The following is a 22514-nucleotide window of genomic DNA, read 5'->3' as shown; positions in this document are numbered from 1 at the left end:
TAGTTTTAAAAAAGGAAGACATCTTACCAAGGATCGTGACTATCTGCGTTGTACAAAAACAAAAAGTAAAAAAACAAAAAAAAAAAAAAAAGAAAAAGACAAGAATGATCAGGAAATCGTGTAATAATTCGGAAACATAATTCGCGAAGACGTTTTTAAATTATTAGATTTTTCGTATAAATTTCTTTTCGATAAAAGAAAGAGACCAATGATCTGGCGCGTTTCGGATTATTAATATAATATATTGCGACAGAACCCGTTAACACAATGCAACAGAATTCCATAATAGAGTCGCTTTTTAATTTGCCATAAAAAATATATGTTTTTATAAAGAGCATCGACGTCTTGTATTATGCCGTCTAATAAAATTTATAATGATAAGAAGTATGCATATGCAATGACTAGTCTATTACAATTTCGAGTTATATAATCGCGACACCAGAGTTTAAGTAAATTGAATGATTCGACAATTTTTTTTTTTTTTATTCTTTTTGAACTTTGCTTCAATCATTCTAGCAATGTAATAAGACTTTTGCCAAAAGCAAAATATTAAAAGTATTATAACAGTTGTTTATGACGACGAAACTGACAAAAAAAAAAAAGAAGAGAAAAAAGAAGAAAAAGAAAAGAAAGAAAAAAAGTCAAATTGAAAAAAAAAAGGACAAAAGGAAAAAAGAAGAAAGGATGAATACTCCTATACGATCGGCTTGTTTAATTAATAATAATAATATACCCATGAATAATGAAGGACCTCACAGACGTAAGAACCTTGAAATATTTCTTTACTACGTATGTACTAATGTCATTCTAATGTCTAACGTAGACGAATACACTATCGATCAAGGGCAAAATTGTATTTCTATATAATGATCTCACTTTATCTTTCCTTTTTCTTTCATGATCTTATACGATTATCTGAAAGAAAACTTCTGTCGATCGCAAAAAAAAAAAAATAAAAAAAAGGAAGACAAAACAAGTAAACAAAAAAGAAACAAACAAACAAACAAACAAACAAACAAACAAAAAGTAATATATAATTTTTATCTGATTTGTTTTTCTTGATTGATTTATTGAATAGCGAACAACGTCACGAACACGCATTTATTTATTTCATGATCGCTTGTTCGAGCCACGAAGAATGGTGAACGCCTACAGAGAGTACCGTTTCTGCGAAATAGGCCACGAGACTTTTGTGCCTTCAACGATGACCATAAGCCATATGCACGATTAATATCGAATGCGATGAGACGACATTGACAATGAACAATCATTCTCTAAATAAATTTGCCCTCTCTCTCTCTCTCTCTCTCTCTCTCTCTCTCTCTCTCTCTCTCTCTCTCTTTCTCTCTTCCTTTCTTTAATTTTCGAATTATTTACATTTATATTAAATATCGACATATTTAATCTGATTGTTTATTTTTGATATCTTTTTAATAATAACTCGACGAATCTCCAGACGTCATAACAAACATCCACATGATCATATCTGAGCGATCAATATTGGCTGATGTTTTATCTTATCTTTTTTTTATTATTATTATTATTATTACTATTATTATTATTATTGTTATCATTATTATTATTAGACAAATTTGACTTTTAATGATTTCAATATTATATTCCAATGTTTGATTATATACGAGAATAATAAATTTCAGATCACGATCATTATTCAGTCGATTGTACGAGAAGTTATCCTTTTTTTTTTTCTAACATTTCATTGTTTATGATTTTGTATAATGTTTCAATAATACGTTTAAAATTCGATAAAAAGAAAAAAGAAATAATAATTCATATATAAATCAATTTACTTACATGACCATGGCCGAGTTTTTCATTATACGCCCACATGGTCCAAATTGTTGTATTGGACTTGGTGCGTTTAAGCTTCTCGTTCTCCTATAGAAAAAAAAAAAATAAATGAATACAAATAAAAATAATAAAGACATAAATAATTTAATTAGAGAATGAAATTAATATAAATGATAAACAGAGAATTAAAGTATGTAATCGAAATAGGTAATTTAATGGTCAGTGTGATTATCGTATTCGCGTTTGGAAAGACTATAAAAAAAGAAAATAGCCGCAGAATAGAAACTACGGAAGCTCTTTTACAATTCCACAAGTACAATGGAATACATAATCGAGTCATGCGTTTTTGAAATTCATTGTAATAATTATTCGCTTGCGAAAATAAATACGTCATACTTATTGTCCTCATTTGCATTCGGACTATCTACTATTTTTTTAACAACAACAATTTTTCCAGAATATTTTAAAATCCTTCATTTCCATTATTAATAATCTCATGAATAATTTATGTCGTTAACAATATTATTATTATTATTTTTTTTTCCTTTTCTTTTATATACTACCTCAACACACGATTTCGTGAAGAATTATCCAACGACCCTTTGACAATATTATTGTCAAATTGATCAACATTATCAAAATAACCATCCAGATATCCATTAGAAAAGTTTTCACGTAACGGTGATACTTGATCGGTCATTTTGTAAAATTACAAGTTCTTAAAACCACTCGTTCTTTTTTCTTTTCCCCTATATTTTTCTGCTTTTTAAATCTGCATTTTCCAAAAAAAATATACAAAGTTCAAGCACAATATTTTCATACATACGCACATACTATAATAATCTTTGAATAATTTATAAAAGCATATTTTTTTTCATCTTGTGCGTCAAATGAATTTAATGCTTGAATTATTAATAAAAAAAAAAAAATGCATATGAAATCAAAGAACGATCACGAATTAATTCATTTATGCAATATTGAATAATGTTTAAATTACGCCACGTAATTTTGAATTTATATACTCTTAAACTTATGTACTATATATATATCAATTGTATTTTTTTATTTTTACTTATTTTCCGCTCTTATACACACACACACACACACACATACACACATATTTTATTATCTATTTTATTTTATTATATACCTATCAGATAATATTATATTAATTATTACTAATTTTTATTGATTTAATTATACAATCTTGATTTTTTAAAAAGATGGTAACAACCGGATTATGGAGAAATTGGATTATAGAGAATTAAGTCTACATTCAATTTAGGATTTAATTCTAATCTTGAATATACTTATTCATATAAGAATATATTTTAATTAATATTCTAATTATTATATTATGAAAGAATATATTATAAGAATATATTCTACTCTTGAAATAACTTTACAATAAAGATAAATTATAAGATATAAAGGAACGTATAATTATAAAACAAATAAATTAAAATACTTGTGTAAATAACATAAAAAAAAAGGATAAGAACAATGATTAAAATTCATTATTGTTCGATATTGTTCATGAAATCATGTCAATCGGAAATAATAAAAAAATAATAAAAATTCTCCAAAAATTTGCCAAGTCGACTGTTTTCATAAAACCGACGACGCAGCGATCCGACGACGTTGATTTTCACGCTATGCTTTCATCTTGTAGTTAACTCGTTGTTACGTCGAATTACATCCAACTTCGGAATGCTATTACGCAAGTATGAAATGAGCTCGTGCGGTGAAATCGGAACATCGTGTCGAGCGAGTTAAGCGAATCTTCCAACTTACCTGGACTCGGTTGATAAAGAAATCTACCATACCGGTCGAGTATAATTTTACGTAAATAATATCGATTACAAAATCCTTAATTATTTTTTTTTTTTTTTTTTTTTTTTTTTTTAAGTATTAACGTTCGTGTGTGTGTGTATGTTTGTATGTGTGTATATGTGCGTATGTACGTGCGAAGATTATTTGAATTGGAGATTATTAAAGTAATCTAAGTCATTTAAAATATTACAAAATAGACATATTTCGACACATAATATTTTTAAAACATTTAAATGAGATAAGAGAATTATTTTTCCGGAATAATAATTTTTTTTTTCTGTCTATTATTATAGAAGAATAATTTTTAAATAATTCAAATCGAGATATGAAAATATCTCAAAACGAAAAATATGTGAGTTAGATCACTTTTATAATCAATTAAATAAATGCTCGATTAAGCAAAATTCAGTTTTAACTTATCATATTGTTTTGTTAATGAAATACCAACGAAAATACTCGATTGAGTACTTTGATAAAACAGATTATAAATAATAAAAAGTTTGCATTTATTGATCGTTTATCATAGAGTTATCACTGATAATATTATAACATTATCTTTAATGGAATCAGTAGATGTGTCATTGACTGCGAATCTTGTAATAAATCTTATGAATCCTTTTATTGAACGTTATTGTTGAAAATTAATTATTTGCGATTAATGCATAGAAAAAAAATAAAAAATAAAAGTTTGTTTAAAAGCCGAACGACATCTCTTGCAAAAATATTCAAGCACATACATCGACAAGAACAACAATTTAAAATACATAGTAACGAAAGAACAGAGTGTATATCGGTTAATCGAGCATGAACATCGTCGATCAATTTTTCTCATGAATAATAAATCATCAAGAGAGAACAGTGTGTAGAACTCTTATTTTTCCTGATTATGCAGATCGCAGATCACTTTTTCCTTTTTTTTTTTTTTCTTTCTTATAACATCACACGTCACTCGTAGGCTATAAACGTAAGCTTAAACGACAAAATAATTCACTTGGAACGTAAGAAACTATGAATTAAAAATAAGATCCACTCGAAAGGAGATACGAATTTTTCTTTCGAAAACAAACAAATAAAATGAACTTAATAACGGATTATAAAAGGACCGGCGAAAGATCCGAATTGGAAGATAGTTGTTCACGGAATGACGATCGCTCTCCGTTACTTTTGCCCGGATACTAAAGCTTTTCTTCCACGTCTCGGTCGGTCGGTAAAGGTGTTTGATTTTACAATCGCTCGAAGAAGAAGGCATGCAGAAACTCGAGTTATTTAAGAATCTATCCTATCTCGAAAAAATTTTATCCATATACGCACGATAGAAATCGTTGACTTTATCGTGTATTTATTCTCGAAACTCGAATTTATCAGATATATTGTCTCTCTAAATCTATCTTTTATATAAAAAAAAAAAAAAAAAAAAAAAAAAAAAAAAAAAAAAAAAAAAAAAAGATGTTAAAAATTAACTTTATTTTTTGCAAAAAAAGAAAAAAACATCGCATTCTTTTTCTTTGGAAATATTCTACTATTCCTTTTCTTTTTATTTGCAATTTTCTTTTATTTTCTTTTCTCTTTTTTTTTTTCCTCAAGTACTAATGTTACATGACTGCATAGACTCAATCTTTAAGTATATACATTAAACGTATCTATGCTCTTATCGTAAAAAAGCGGTTTCTTATCACACATGTTTACAGGAATATCCACATTGCAAACATACAGTGTTTAACGAGCAACGAATGTTACGTGAATGTACGCGAACAAGGAAAATTTGAATGTAATATTTTTAGAAAAAATTTTTGTATAAGCTTACTCAAACACGGATACGTACACACACGCACGCGCGCGTCTAACATGATTATATTTTACTAACGTTCATTAGAAATCATTTTACTTATGGTTTCACTCGATTAGCAGATACTCTCGAGAAAGAACTTTCTCCAAGATTGGGAAAGAAAGAAACTCTTCGAAGGTCCTATTGTTTTTCGTCATTTGAAAGTTTTTATCAGTTTGATTAGCTAAGAAGAATAAGATTTTAAAAGTAGATTACATTGCTTACTAATCCTTATTATTTAAAATAACAGGAAATGTGTCATGATCTAATTCTCACATAAAATGATCGAAATAATAATGATATTATAATAATTTATCATTAATATAATATTAATATAAATAATAATATTAATATAATAATATTAATTACCAAAATTGAAATAAGAATAAATAATTATTAACAGAACTAAAAACGCAATTAAAAACAGAATTAAAATAAGAATGGTTAAGAATTATTATTATTATTATTATTATTATTATTATTATTATTATTATTATTATTATTATTATTATTATTATTATTATTATATAAACAAACTAAGTTAAAAAAGAAATATAGAAAAAGAATTCTTTTCTTTTTTAATTAACGAAAACAAAAAAAAAATACGAACTCTCCTATAATATATTATCGATCGGTAAATATTCTTATATTCCTTATATAGATCACTTGAACGAAAAAAAAAAAAAAAAAAAAAAAAATAATAAGATATAAAATAAATAAGGGAAAATTAGGTCGAATCACTTTGGAAGGCTCCAAAGGCTCCAAGAGGCAGCATATATTGGTCGAGTCAACTCGAACGAACTTGAGAAGGAGAAATGCGAAAAGTTCGGGGCCGGTTCGGTAATCGATTGCAGCGTGAGAATTCTTGAAATTCTTTAGAGCGTTCGTAAGCGGGGCGCCACGTTATATCTACGTTGAAGACCAGAGGAGATTCCATCGTGGACCTCGTTGCTGGCTCCATTGGACTCTGTCCGTTCGAGGGCATCGAGTAAAATCCAAAGCAAACGCGTACATTCCATAGCAACTGAACGGCGAAAGGTGAACGCGTTCTCGCTCTCTCGACTCGAAGAAAAATATAAATAAACTAAAATATGTATGTGTGTATGTGTATATATATATATATATATATATACATATATTTATACGGACATAAATATACACATAATATTATATATATACATATTATATATATACATATACAATATTATATATATATATATATATTTACATATATAATATTATATATATTTATATATATATATATATATATATATATATACATATATATATATACATATATAATAAAATAAAATATGTACGTATGTATGTACGTATTCTCAGTTCTCACACGTAGAAAAGACAGATATTGTTTGCCCATCGTTTTTCACAGCATCACTAGTTGTTTGTCCTCTTTTTCAACACCCGAGTAAATTCATTATGTCAAGTCTAAAACAGTTATTTAATTATTCTAACTAATGATTAATATCCTATAACATTTTTTTTAATTTTAAATAAAAGGATTCGATGCCGTGCATGCCTAATACATTGGATTAAAGTAGAATAAAATAATTTAATGCATAGAAATTTTTACGGAATTATTTTACAAAGAGAAAATATATTCTTTCTAATTATGTACAACAATCTCAAAATATAATAAATTAATAATTCTTTTAATTAAGTTTATAGACAATTCATTCACATTAACTTCTAATCGATTATTATTAAAAAAATATAAATAAACAAAATCTAATTTCAATCATTATATATCGTTTATTGTATTAACTGTGCAGTTTATTTATTTATTTATTTTTTTTTTTTTTTGTTAAATCAAGAACGTGCAATAATAAGGCCTAATTTGAGAAGATTAATTATTGACCGAAGAACTCTAAATTCATTTTAAAATTACATTGAAAAATTATTCTATGCAAAATGTTGAGTAGGTGTATCGTATGCCAAGTTTGGCAACGATCGAAATAGAGATAAAGCGAGATACAGAAAGATAGAGTGTATATTTGTGTGCGTGTGTCACAGAAAGAGATAGAGAGAGAGGGAGAGAGAGAGAGAGAGAGAGAGAAAGAGAGAGAAAGAGAGAGAGAGAGAGAGTCCGTGTCGTACCTCAGCTCGGCTTCGTCCATGTTTGTATACATTTAGCTAGGAAGACTTTGTAAGAAAATAATAAGTAAAGAAGAAGAGATGCAACAGACAAGTTGATGCCGATCGAAGAGGATTAAAGCACGTTCCGGTAGCGAGAAACTCGAAAGAAGAACACCAACTGGGCGGGTTTGCCGTTTATACACTAACAAAAATGACGACCGGCGTCGCGACGCCTGATCATCGTCCGAGTTGCGCTATTGGGACAGCGCATGCGTTGTAAACATCACGACCAATCAATTGCTCCTTTCGAAATCTTGCCACTCTCTTTCTTTCGCTCTCTCTCTCTCTCTCTCTCTCTCTCTCTCTCTCTCTCTCTCTCTCTCTCTCTCTCTCTCGCTCTCGCTCTTTCTCTTCCTCTCTCTGTATCTATCTATCCATCTATCTATCTATCTATATTTATACTTTTCTTTATCGATTTGAATAATTTACTTTGCGAAAGTTTTCGATCCAAGTGTAAAAGAAAGTTGAAAAAATAATGAAGATCAATAATTTCTAAAATTATATAAATGGAATCGTTTCTATGCTTAAATTATTCAAATTGAACAATTCCTGAATTATAAACACATACATAACATATATATATATATATATATATATATATATATATATATATATATATATACATACGTAAGATATAAAGGATGACGGTTCAGATATCAAAACAACTTGTTGAAGTTACCAGAAAGTTTGATTAAGGATATCTGCACGGTTCTGAGTCGATTACAAAGTGTACGTAAACATTTCTTTTTTTTTTTTTCATTTTTATTTCTTTAAATAGATATCTATAATTTTTCTTGCATATTTATATACCAATGGTCATTTGCAATCAAAATTAATATTTAATAACAAAATTGACATTATTCATTATTTACGAGATAATCGTCTTGTTAAAGTTCATATTGCAATTCATACTCCATAATATAATAAATACTCCATAAATATATTACTTACAAACCAAGCGGTCATATATTTCAACGAGTTGAAGGTCAGTTATTCTGTTCGACGTAATCGACTGCAAAGTATGATATAGTCCAGTCAATTATTATTCAAATTGTAGTATGAAAATTCCATTACTTGAATATTATTAAGATGCTGATTATCTCGATAATCGATGGGTAGTAGTAATTTTTTACTAAATATTATTTCAATTCCAAATGATCACTATTAAGTAAATATGCAAAAAAAATTATACGTCTTTTTAAAACAAATATGTCAACCTTTATAACTCGAAAAAATCACGAGTAAAAAAGCAAGAAATTTGTATATGTACTTTGTAAGTGACTCAGAGCAGTGCAAATACATTTTATTAAATTTTTTTTTAACTTCAATCAATCACGAGATATTTGCACGGATATCTATAGATGGACACACTGTGTATGTACAAGTTATAATGATTCAAAGTAAATCACTGTTATTGTTTTACTTATAATGAATAAAAAGCTAAGTCGATAAAGCTGTATCTTGGGTGATCAAATTAAAGCCTCCAGTCTCCAGTTTCAATTGCGAATTGAAATCGGATTACGTTCCTCTCGGTTAATTACGAAATAGAATGAACCAAGCGCCGGTTTCTAAATGTTATGTATAACACTGCTCTTTTTTTTCTACGTAGTTATAGTATTGAACTTTCAATACGAAAAAGGGAGCAAAAATTATATGTATATATTTGAAAACATTTTTTTCACAGTAATAATTATTTTTTTTTTTTTATAAATAATAATTATTCATTCCTTGATGCAACTTTTCGACGATTATTTTTGATGTTATACAAAATTTGAAAAAAAAAAAGGAAGAAAAAAAAACAATTCATTCCGGTACCGGGAATCGAACCCGAGCCTCCTGGGTGAAAGCCAGGTATCCTAGCCACTAGACCATACCGGACTTGTGGAAGAAGCTGTTTCCTTTCTTTCATATAAGCGAAATATCATTCTTAGTTAAATATTAAAAATATGACAATATTACGTATTAAAAAATTCTCTATATAAAATTAATTTTCGACAATCTTACAATTGCCATTTAGATGATACAAAATAATCATTGGATAGAATACGATGAAATAAATAAGAGGAATAAAAGAATTAACCGTAAATTCAACGTTTTCATAATATTTACTCACGGCCAAGTGCCAGAACGTTTTCTTCGTCTGGTTTCCGGACTTTTATCATAGTCCTCAAAAAACATTCCATCCGTATCATTGTTCTCGGAATTAGCAGCACCACCTTTCAATCCTGTAATGGATCTCCAATCGAGTAGTTCGCTCACGCTACGTCTTCGTGGCTTTTCCTTCACCATTTCCATCATCCATTTACGTCACCGTTTGATTTTAATCCAACACTCGCCTCATTGATATCCTTGAAAGTAACGAAGCATCGAGCCTCTTCCAAAACCTTCTTCCTTCTTCCATTGTTCAGATCTTAGCATAGGAATCACGATTTTATGATCGTTGATTCGAACATTATTGAAAGAAACATTTATCGAACGATAGAAAAAAAAAAAGAGAAAACAAAAAACAAAACAAAAAAATAAGAACACTTCAAAAAATGTATTATCAAACGAGATCTGGTAGAGATACACCCTATCGAAAAAATACCGCGTCTAAGTTCTCTCAGCTGTTCGATCAGCTGTTATATGTCACGTGATACTTTGGAGCGCCACTTTAAAAAGATTCCAAAGCGATTTTAATTTAAAACTCTAACGAATGTAACGCTTCGAATTCCTCAGATAATTTAACGATTATTTAAGCGTTAAGAAATGTGAAAAGTGATTCTTTTCTTTTTCTTTCTTTCTTTTTTTTTATTCCTTTGTTTTCTATAATATCAGAATTTTTTATTATGTTCCTTTAAAAAGTTTCATAATGCATATAAACTCGAATTTAAATACTGTATCTAAATACATATATATACATGTGTACACACACACACACACACACACACACACACACATATATATATATATACACGTTATATCAAAGTAGTAGTTAAGTGTGTCTATTTCCATATCATTTTACAAAGTTCGTTCGTTCGTTCGTTCGTTCGTTCGTTCGTTCGTTCGTTCGTTCGTTCGTTCGTTCGTTCGTTCGTTCGTTCGTTCGTTCGTTCGTTCGTTCGTTCGTTCGTTCGTTCGTTCGTTCGTTCGTTCGTTCGTTCGTTCGTTCGTTCGTTCGTTCGTTCGTTCGTTCGTTCGTTCGTTCGTTCGTTCGTTCGTTCGTTCGTTCGTTCGTTCGTTCGTTCGTTCGTTCGTTCGTTCGTTCGTTCGTTCGTTCGTTCGTTCGTTCGTTCGTTCGTTCGTTCGTTCGTTCGTTCGTTCGTTCGTTCGTTCGTTCGTTCGTTCGTTCGTTCGTTCGTTCGTTCGTTCGTTCGTTCGTTCGTTCGTTCGTTCGTTCGTTCGTTCGTTCGTTCGTTCGTTCGTTCGTTCGTTCGTTCGTTCGTTCGTTCGTTCGTTCGTTCGTTCGTTCGTTCGTTCGTTCGTTCGTTCGTTCGTTCGTTCGTTCGTTCGTTCGTTCGTTCGTTCGTTCGTTCGTTCGTTCGTTCGTTCGTTCGTTCGTTCGTTCGTTCGTTCGTTCGTTCGTTCGTTCGTTCGTTCGTTCGTTCGTTCGTTCGTTCGTTCGTTCGTTCGTTCGTTCGTTCGTTCGTTCGTTCGTTCGTTCGTTCGTTCGTTCGTTCGTTCGTTCGTTCGTTCGTTCGTTCGTTCGTTCGTTCGTTCGTTCGTTCGTTCGTTCGTTCGTTCGTTCGTTCGTTCGTTCGTTCGTTCGTTCGTTCGTTCGTTCGTTCGTTCGTTCGTTCGACCCACTTCTTTCACACTTGTGAAATTTCACTTCGCAAACAGTGCCCGTTCACGCCTTTATTGATAATGAATCGGCTTCGAATCGAACCGAATCGATATCATGTCTCTCTCTTTCTATTTCTCTCTTTTACTTTCCGTATGCGTCTCTTCGTATGCATATGTATGCATGTACTTTATCGCAATGCGAGCACCATCGTCGAAGGGTTTCGCTTTCAACGAGAGTTCTGTTACCACGTTCTACTTTTCTTTCTCTCTTTCTTTCTTTCTCTCCCTCCCTCTGTCTTTCTTTTTCTTCTAACGCTCACCGGGATCGATCGATTCCAAAGGCTTTTAAATATTTACTTCCTCGGCAATTTACGTTTATCGTTGATAATAAATGAATTATTAAAAATACGAATAAAACACTCAAGGATTTTTATCTAATAACTGTTTTTCCTTTATCTTTAATTTTATTCTCTTTATTCTCACTTTAATGATCAAAACAACAATGAGTAAAACAGCATTACGTAACGATTAAGAAATTCTATTTTTAAGCTAGTAGAGCATTGGAATTTTTGTTAAATTTATTGTGTGAGAGACGAAAGTACAACGAACCTAACATTTTTAAATCGAGATACGAAAATGTGGATAAAGAAGAATGAAATTAAACGTAGCTCGCCTTTTTTTTCTTTTCTTTTTTATTTTTTCCATATTCGCGCACAGTGATACGGTTTAACGATTAAAGTCAAGACGAAAATCACATAAGTGACGTCAAAAAGATAGTTTCGTTCTTGATCGTACAACATACTCCATAATAGACGATCAAAATAGCCGTTCTTTAGACGAGTGCCAACGGAAAAATAACGTTGACCTCGAGTGATCGAGAGATTCTGTCATTAACACTCGAGAGTCAAGATCGAAGAATAAATCAATTCTAGTTTCTATCAAGATACATTCTATATCATAAATTTACATTCGAATCTTTTATTTGTGGCGCTTCGTTACATCCGTAAACGTTTCCTCTTTTTTTTTTTTTTTTTTTTTTTTTTTAAACTTTTCCTTCGAAATTTTATCGGTAATAAAGATGCAATCATAGATTTTTAATTGTTCACTTACTATATTAGATACGCGCACAGAAGAAATATTATTTAAAAATCGTATAGTTACGCACGATGGAACGATCTCTATATATATTTATATATTTGTAGCCGATCGAAAACAAATACTTGATTATTTTCTTTCACACCGTCAGCCTCGAAATATACAGGAATACAAAGTCTTGGCTCGTCCGCGATCGCCGAGCGCCAAGACTCCACTGACGAGAGACGATACGGTGCCACGAACCTCTCTCTACGTATATACATACGATGTACATGTGTATGATATATGTGTATGTAAATACGTACGTAAGCGTACGTCGTCGTCCGCTTATGTTAGAGCTTTCTAACTCGCAACACTCCCCACTACTAACATCGTAACTACGTATAATAGAAGGAATATCGACTTCGGATCTTCCATAGGTCGTATTTATTTTCTACATTCTAATTTTTCTATGAATCATATCATATATTTCGTATCTTTCATTTCTGTTACTTAATTCAATAATTTCCTTTTCCTTTTCACTTTTCTTTTTTTCTTTTTTGTTTGTTTTTGTTTTCGTTTAACCAAGCGCGACCCATGTAATAAAATTCTCTTTTGCGAATGACTTTGAAAGTTATCGTAAAACTTTACAAACTCATTATTGATAACTTTTATTATTCATGTAATAAATAAATAAATAAATAAATAAATAAATAAAAAAGAAATAAATAAAACTCATAATATTCAGTGACTGTTCCTTTGGAAAGAGTAACATTCGTTCCAGTCGAGGTAAGGAGAACAAAAGGTGCCGCTTAGCCAAGGCTAAAACTTGTCGTCTTACGCTTGCTGCCGGAAGTCTCCACCTCGTGGCAATACAGACTTCCGGCCAGTGAAAGCGACAATGGCCCCGAGGCTAATGGACTTCGTAGCTCATGGTTGGAAAAGAGAGAGAAAGAAAGAAAGAAAGAAAAACATGAAGAAAAAGAGAGAGAGAGAGAGAGAGAGAGAGAGAGAGAGAGAGAGAGAGAGAGAGAACATTAGGTGCGGTATTCCAACGTCTTCATGCGAGTTAGATTCGCTTGCGCGTCGAGCTCGACCTATTTTCTTCAACATTGTTCTTCGTTGAAAACACTAGTCTTTCTTCGGTTACCATTAAAGAGTCAAGAAAAATTAACTTTTTCTCTCACGTTCTCTCGACAATATCATTATCCTTTGGTTCTTTCTAATCTCACTCATTTTCTCTCTCTCTCTCTCTCTCACTCTCTCTCTCTCTCTCTCTCTCTCTCTCTCTCTCACTCTCTCTCTCTCTCTCTTTCGATGAGACTATTATTCTCTGGCTCTTTCTAATCTATCCCCCCTTCACTCTCCTTCTCTCAATGAAACTATTATTCTCTGTCTCTTTCTAACCTATTTTCCCCCTCTCTCTATATAATACTCTATCCCTTTTTTATCTCTTTTTCTCCCTTTCTCTTTTTATAATACTATTATTTTCTATTTTATTTTGATCTCTTCCTTCCCTCTCTCTCTCTCATTCACGTTTTTAATTTACTATCATATCTTATTCTAATCCATTATAAGTAGGTTTAGAAAACAAAAAATATCAGTTTAATAATACAGATCTCTTTGTCTTTTCCAACTTTCAAGCTATCTTACGATAGTTATAAAGAAGTATTGCTTATATTAATAATTATGTTAATAACGAGGCAAATACATATCAAACGCTTTCTAATAAAGAAAAGAAAAATACTCTTATCGTGCACTTCGCTTTCTGTGAAAACCGACGCTTTCTCGTTAAGTGATGCGGATTTATTATTATTATTATTATTATTATTATTATTATTATTATTATTATTATTATTATTGTTATCATCATTATTATTATCATTATCATTATCATTATTACTATTTTTATTACGAAAAGATAATTTTGTGGTTAACGATGAAATGTGAGCGCAATTTACTCAAGTTTCCAGAATGCTCGTGGATGAAACTCGTAATGGATCGTAATGAGTTTAGAAAAATGATGAATAACGAGTAGATTAATGTGAAAAAAAAAAGAACAAATATAATATGAATATATAGAAAATATGAAAATAATTGGAGTTCATTATGATAGTTGAAAAAGACCTTCCTAAGTGCGATGGTGGTGTAATGGTCAGCATAGTTGCCTTCCAAGCAGTTGATCCGGGTTCGATTCCCGGCCATCGCACAGATATATTTTTTTGTTATTCCTTTTTTTTCTTAACGAACAATTCTTTATTTTAAATGTTTCCGATATCATTGTTAGTTAAATTATTGTTAAAAAGCGAACAATATTGCTTTTTCAAAAATTAATTAAGATAAATTCGTGACTAATCTATAAAAAGCAAATTACAAAGAACATAAGTAATTTAAAAATCGATAAAATAAAAACAAATAATAATAATAATAATAATAATAATAATAATAATAATAATGATGATGATGATGATGATGATGATGATGATGATGATGATGATGATGATGATAATAATAATACACATAATATGCCATTAGAGTAGACAATTGTGCTCAATAAAAAAAAGAAAGTACTACAACAATATACAGCTATATCAGAAGGATACGCATTTTAAATAAGAACTTATAAATAGTAACTTAAGATATAACGATAAAAGTAAACAAAAAATATTCTGGTGAGTATAAACAAACATTACGTTATATAAATTTTCTATACGAATTCTTTCTACTTAGTTATATATATAACTGTTTGCTAGATAAAAAAAGCTAATAGATAACTATTATATATATAGAAAAGTTAATAGATCTTGTATCCAGGCACAAATATCGAAGTCAAAGTCTAAATTTTAAAATAAAACTAATCACAATTAGAAACTAATCTATTTTAAAATTTTTATTATACTTTATTTTATGATCTAATTGTACAAATATTATATATTTACTACATTTTTTATGTCGATAAAAAATGTAGCCTATATAAAATGCAATCCTTAGATCTAATATTAATGTAGATTAGAAGAGCTGACGCAAAGTCGTTGTCATTTCTAAGATTTATGGTTTTATTTTTCTGATTTTCTATTCTGTATTTTTTACGTTTAAAAAATTCTCTTTATTTTCTGGTCGTATTATTTAAATGTTCAAATGAACGTTAAAAAAAAAAAAAAAGAATTAAAGAAAGAAAAAAGATGGCCTTTCAAGCAATTAATTCTAATTCAATTTCTTTTCAAACAATTTCAACAATTTATTTTTTTTTTAAATAATGCTGTCGATATTGTTATTAAATCATTGTTAAAATAGGAACAACGTTGCTTCTATAAAATCAATTGAAATTAATTTGTGACCAGATCAAGATCAAAGTTTAATGAAATGACATAAAACATAAATTTCTAGTCTCTTGCTTGTTTGCTCAGAGTAGATCAACGTAATTCGAATCGATGAACGTGACTCGTGAAGTAATAAAACTTGAGCAATAGTTTGCGTCAGCTAATACGCGTGATGTGGTGTCAACATAATTCAATAACTTCGTCATTTTAAATGTGTCATTAAAAAGAATGACATATGAAGAATTCGCATAATCGATACGAAATTATATTCCATTTGTAAAATTATAATAATAAAAATACAATTGTTTATTAAGTAAGAATACATATCTATTAATAAATATTACTCTCCGTGCAAGTAGCACTGCTGGTGTAGTGGTATCATGCAAGATTCCCATTCTTGCGACCCGGGTTCGATTCCCGGGCAGTGCAAGTTTTTTTTTTTTCTTCTTTTATAAAATATTTAAACCCACATAAAGGAACACGATCTAGCAATTAAATATCTTATCTCTTCAAAAGAATATCATACTATTATAAAATTTAAAGAAATATTTATAATTAATATGGCTAATTACGAAATATGCATACATATATATTTCTAAACATGTACTTTATTCTAAATTAAATTTAATACTATTAAAAAATATTCTTCCGATATTATTTAGAATGAATGAAATGAAGAGAGAAAAAAAGAAAAAAGGAAAAAAAAGAAGTAATTATTTCAAAATATTTTACGATATTTACGATTATATTCGAGATTGTCAACTTACGCTCAGCCGAGATTGGCAATCTTTTATACCTGAGAGAAGATTTGAAAAGTGTCCTTCTCGTTCTTAGGGCAATCCTGTAAAGAATACTTCTACTCCAGAGCATCGCTATATACCGCGCACCGTTCTACTGACAAGGTCCCCAAACGCCGCGCGTTTTCATGTTTCCTCAGACGAGTGTTTATTGTCCGGAAGGGGAAAGGAAAGAAAAATTTTGTAACGATAAGAGAAGAACCTCCGCGATAACCTAAAGCCTTTTCGTTCTTATATGATAGAGAAAACGTTGGCGTGTGTAGTGCGCGCGACTAACTGAACATTCGTACCAGTATATCTCTTCTTTTATCTTATTGAACACGACATGAGTGAGTTCTCCAATCAAGTGATTGTTTTGAATTTCATAATTAATTACACACAATTGCGTGTTTAAAAGTCGTTCTTATGAGTCAAAACAAAAAACAAAACAAAAAAAAAAAAAAAGAAAAAGAAAAAGAAAATGATACTAAATTTATATTGAAAAAAAAAAAAAAAAAAAAAAAAAAAAAAAAAAAAATATTTTTCTTATATTTCACATTGCATGTCATTACTTTACCTAATGCATTTATAATCTCATAGAATATAAATAACAATATTATCAAATGTTACAATCGTTAAAAAAGAAACTTTTGACATTAGCTTCGTGTTACTATCATATCGTATCTTTTTATACGAAAAATATTTTTGCATTTTTTGTTAACGTGCGTATTAATTTTTGTGGTATAATAAAATCTACTTAGAAAATTAGTTCTATTTAATTCTACACATGACAGAAGAATATATTAATCAGCTTGACCGAGAAAATGAATTGTTATAATCTAGGCATTGTATTCGATACAAATATATCAATAAGTCATTATCGTTCGCATTCTTGCACATTTGAAATGCGGGTTGAACATTCTGATTTCAAGTTCATCGAGATTTGGAATGAATAATAAAACTTTTCAATTTTTTATATCTCGCAAATGATATTTCTTATCGCAGATTTTTTCTTCATAAACAAAATAATGGCGTTAAATCATTGAAAACAATTTATTCGATTTTAATAAAACATATACGTATTTCTCGCTCATGTATCTTGTATTTATTCATATAGAAGTTTTACATCTTCGTAAGATCAACACGAACGAGTCACGAGAAAGTGGTTCTGGTTTTCTGAATACTCAAGGCTCGAGAAACGAGCCTCTTTGCATAATAGATACAGAACATTTAGACGCGAATTTAGTTTGAAAAATTCTAAAACCGATTTATATATATTTCGAAAAGTTTTCTACAAGAAGGAAAATTTATCAATATAGATAAGAATAATATTAGTTGATACAAACAAATCAAAAGCAACTATAATTATTAAGCATTCACAATATATAAGATGGTCTATAAACCAGTTGACAAAAATGCATTATTATTGTAAATAAGTTTAATTTACAAACATTAAGTCATATAGATAACGTTTAACATCTTAACGTAGATATGTTATTGCAATCTTTTTGTATTAAATTATTACCTATATGGCTTTAAACGTTTCTAAATTAATCCTATTTACAATAATAATGCATTTTTGTCAACCGACTTATGGGCGACCTTGTATAATCGCAAAATAATTAAGAATTAAACATTCAAATTCATACAATTTATAAATTAAATAAAGCAAAAAAATTACAATTTATAAATTAAATAAAGCGAAAGTGTATTTATGACATATCGTATAATTTTATATAAAATTTACGATTTTAATCAATAAGATTGGATAAATGTATTTAAATTAAAAAAAAAAAAAAAAAAAAAAAAAAAAAATTATTATTGATAATTACATAAATACACTATAAAGAAAACTACTATATCAACAGAATAATTACCGATTAAGTAAGATTACGAATACAATTTGTTCATGCTGACGGCAACAGCTACAAAGGATAACACAAAGGTAGAAATCTGCATTACCTTCGTTGTTCCATCGCCTCGGCCAATAACATGAACCGCGCATTGCTTCAAGAGACAAAAAAAATAGTTATTAATATTTAAATTTGTTGACTCGAATAAATTTCACTTTGTGTGAAATACTTACAATAAAACTTTAATTTCTTTTAATTTATTATTTCAATCTTTTTTCTTCTTTTATTTTTTATAAATATAAACGATTCTCTTAACCTCTGAATTTATAAATATTCATATTTTTGTCATTTTTGATTCTTCAATAATTACGAGTGCTAATATGACGACCAATAAAAAAGAAAGCAAATATCCTTGACTTCGTTTCTAGAAGCCCTTCGTATATGTCAATTTAAATTCAGAGATAAGCATCAAACCCTGAAGCTATTATATTATCTTACGTATAAAAATAATGAATTGATTTGAAACCAATAAAAATAACTTGTACATTTATTTCACTTATTGTATATTACGTTGAACGTCATGTTCGCAGATTTTTTTGTTTCTAAATGTTATGAATTTAAAACAAAAAATTAATATATATATATATATTTGTTCTGTGCTCGTAAAAAAAAAGTAAAAAAAAAAATAATAAAAAATAAATGAAAACAGAAATTGCCTTTTATTTTATTTCGACTCATATCGACAAATTAAATGTCAAATAATTTACCAATGAAATCAATCGAAAAAAGGTCACATGTGGTAGAATTTTTTATTAGAGACATTTGAAATTTTAAATATGTATAAACTATGTTGTTTCGTTCTACGTTCGTAATTCGAAAAGGGAGAGCATATAGTTACGAGTAAGAATGACAAGGTCCCTCTAGTCATGCACCTTGACACGAATCGTCAAAATCATTTAAGCATGACATTCGATTTTTATTTTTCGTTACAAACTTTATAAAACAATGCATTTTTTTTTTTCTTTATAAAGAAAAGAATTATACTGTCACATTTTTTTCCAATAATTTAAATTCTAGTCTCAAACTATATCGACGTATAGCATATACATTCGAAATAAATAAAATTTTCCTTTTCTTCTCTTTTTTTTTTTTTTTTTAATTCTGAAAATAATCATTTTTCGATTTTAACATTATATAATTCTCACATATATTTCTTTAAAAGAGATTGTTACACGAAAAAAAAGGAAAAAAAAAATTCGTGTGCGATGGCCGGGAATCGAACCCGGATCAACTGCTTGGAAGGCAACTATGCTGACCATTACACCACCATCGCACTTGATATCACCTCTCATTTGAAGATTTAACAAGCATTAAATTGACATATATTTTATCTTTACTAATGACAATTATTTGTTTCCAAATCACAAATAATAATTCGTGTTTGCACGTGCGTACAATTTATGTAATTATTAAAGTATAAAATTGTTTAAGTCATTACAATAATATTGTTTATTTTATTGAACAATATCCTGTTTTTTTAATTTTAATATTACAATTTAATATTATAATTTTTCTGAATTGTTAATATAAATAATGATTTTAATTTATATTATAAATAGAACCAATGAAATGTATTATATAATAGCAACCGATCAGCAACGTGTTCAATGTGTTGAAGTCATGCTTAAGTATGACTTCAACACACACACACATACACATATCTGTATTTTTAGATCTTATTTTATTTGATTATTATAAAGCTATATGTTGGTTCATAAACAAAGTTTCTAATATTTTATTTTAAATCGATGTTATAATTAATACGGTATAATAATAAAAATAATATTATATTATAATATATACATATGCATATACGTATTTACACACATATATATATATATACATATATATATATATATATATATATATATATATATATATATACATATACATATATACATACAGAGTGTTCAAAATATAGCGGTACAAATTTTTATCTCGAAAACGTGACATTTTTTGAGAAATATTCTTTAGACAAAAGTTATCTGATAGAAACATTATGGCATTTATTGTTTATTTTATTTAAGATTTAAAGATCATATCGAGATCAATTTTGTCGTCGTTTCACTTTATTATGTATTTATAATGGCAGCATATTTTATGTAAAAAAAAAAAAAAGAGAAAAAGAAAAAGAAACAAATAACTTTCATTTGCAATATTTTTTTTATTTTGAGCCCGAAAAAATGGATTATTAAGAAAAAAAAAATATTTATTATATATCTTTTTTTTTATAATTACGAGATTACGAATACGAAGAAAAAATTAAAAGAAAAAGAAAAAAGATTATACCGATTATATATATTCAATTTTGCGTTACTAATTATTACGACACATTACTAATGCATCATGTCTTTTTAATTTATAATTCAAATTAGCTTGCCAATTAACAAAAATTGACACTGTTTAATAATCCTTTGAAACAATTACTTTGACTTCTTCGATACAAGCACATGCGTAAGCGTGCATATATATATATATATATATATATATGTATATGTATATATATATACATGTATATGTATATATATATATATTTCTATGCATATATATTTATATATATGTATATAAGTGTCAAGAAATAGTTTTCCGTTAAATCGTATCGTATGAGGTCTTCTAAAAGATACGAGTTTGTAATGGAATTAGAACTGACTAATCGACTCATGCAAGTTGCTTTCGCATAGCAACTACGTTCTTAAATAATAATAAACTTGAACTGTGCAAAATTTGTTAGAAAATATAAATATAATTTTAATCGAAATAATATCTTTGTCATAAGATTATAAATACAATACTACAAGGTAAGGTCGAGTTTTGAATTCCTAAAGAAAAATACGCGGGAATACGAAATAGCGGAAAAAATAGAGATATCGTGTCAAAGGTTAAAATAAAAAATAGTACCTTCGGTTTCTCTCTTTCAATTCTTTACGTGTATATATATATATATATATATATATATATATATATAAATAAATATAAAAATATACATATAAAATAATGCATATATATAATATGTAATATAACAATATGTATATATAATATATTAATTAAATATAACTATTATATTACATACATAATAATATATAATATAATACTTAATATATATTATACATAATAACAATATAATATTAATATAATATATATACGTCTATATATAAGTTAAATTTTTATTTATCTTTTTTTGTCTTACCTGAACGTTTGCTGTTTGTCCTGCATTCTGGAGACAATTGTTTTACTCGGTGTATTTTCTTCCACTTCCAAACTCGCCATCGCTTTTGCCAATTGAAGATCGCTTTCGTCCATTTTCTTGTCACTTCCGTTTCCTTTGAATCGTTTCCACTTTTTTCTTTCTTTTTCTCTCACTCTTCGTTCTTTTTCTTTCTTTCTTTCTTTCTTTCTTTCTTTTTTTGATGCAAATTTGTTCTAACCGTCATCAAATTAAAAATCGTATATAAATACTTTGTTAAAGTCTTAGTTTAATAATAAAACAAAGAGAAAAATACAAACAAAAAAGAAAAGAACAATCGAGGAGTTTCGAGCTCCTCACCAAAAGATGTCTCGCAGAGCACTGAAGGGGTCTCGCGTACCACGAGTCGACTTAACCTTAAATGTGTCACTCTCCTTCGACTTCCCCTTCTCCTTTTTAATTTTCTTTCTTTCTTTATCTTTCTATTCTCTGTCTCTTTCTCTCTCTCTCTCTCTCTCTCTCTCGCTCTCTCGTTGTTCACTTCTCGTCTTTTTTCTTCTTAGTGACGCTCCCTCAGTTAACCAATTGCTGACTCGTTTTAAATGGTTGTGTACATGTATGTACATCCTGTGTATGCATACTTTATTCTCGTGCGAACAAAACATTTCTATTATCGTCCCCTCGTTCGGTAAGTCCAGTATAGTTTTTATCTTTTTCTAGCCATGCGTTTTTTTTGTTGGTATTTTCTTCTTCTTTTGCACTTCCTGCATCTTACTAAGTACATACATTTAACGGATAGGTATATCAGAATAATGTGAATTTTTATACAAACTGCTCATTAATATATTAGTTTTTTAT

At 28.8% G+C, this 22514-nt stretch overlaps 1 protein-coding gene and 4 non-coding genes across 16 annotated transcripts in view; 2 read left to right on the top strand and 3 right to left on the bottom strand.

Annotated features, from left to right (window-relative positions):
• LOC124951926 (NAD kinase-like) overlaps positions 1-22256 on the bottom strand; it is a 37540-nt gene extending 15284 nt beyond the window's left edge. The window contains exons 1-3 of one of the 12 annotated variants that reach the window (XR_007101773.1): positions 12500-12916; positions 9738-10034; positions 1816-1899 (exon numbers count right to left, since the gene is read on the bottom strand). Coding sequence is in view for 11 of the 12 variants with exons in the window: in XM_047501069.1 (XP_047357025.1) it covers positions 1816-1899; positions 9738-9922 (269 nt within the window). In the remaining variant the exon portion in view is untranslated. Of the gene's footprint in view, positions 1-1815; positions 1900-2375; positions 2565-9737; positions 10035-12499; positions 12921-16550; positions 16839-18436; positions 18453-18521; positions 18567-21659 lie in introns of those variants that run through there. The other 11 variants (XM_047501095.1, XM_047501069.1, XM_047501086.1 and 8 more) reach the window with 11 other exon arrangements.
• Trnae-uuc lies at positions 9431-9502 on the bottom strand. Its single transcript has one exon. It is a non-coding gene; the product is annotated as a tRNA-Glu (tRNA).
• Positions 14601-14672, top strand: Trnag-ucc. Its single transcript has one exon. It is a non-coding gene; the product is annotated as a tRNA-Gly (tRNA).
• Trnag-ccc lies at positions 16142-16212 on the top strand. The gene has a single exon. It is a non-coding gene; the product is annotated as a tRNA-Gly (tRNA).
• On the bottom strand, positions 19674-19745 carry Trnag-ucc. Its single transcript has one exon. It is a non-coding gene; the product is annotated as a tRNA-Gly (tRNA).
• Positions 22257-22514: the final 258 nt, after the last annotated feature.

This window comes from Vespa velutina, chromosome 1, assembly GCF_912470025.1.
Source record: "Vespa velutina chromosome 1, iVesVel2.1, whole genome shotgun sequence".
Lineage (NCBI taxonomy): Eukaryota > Metazoa > Arthropoda > Insecta > Hymenoptera > Vespidae > Vespa > Vespa velutina.
Note: the sequence above shows the minus strand (reverse complement) of the source record. Positions and strands in the feature narration are given on the sequence as shown.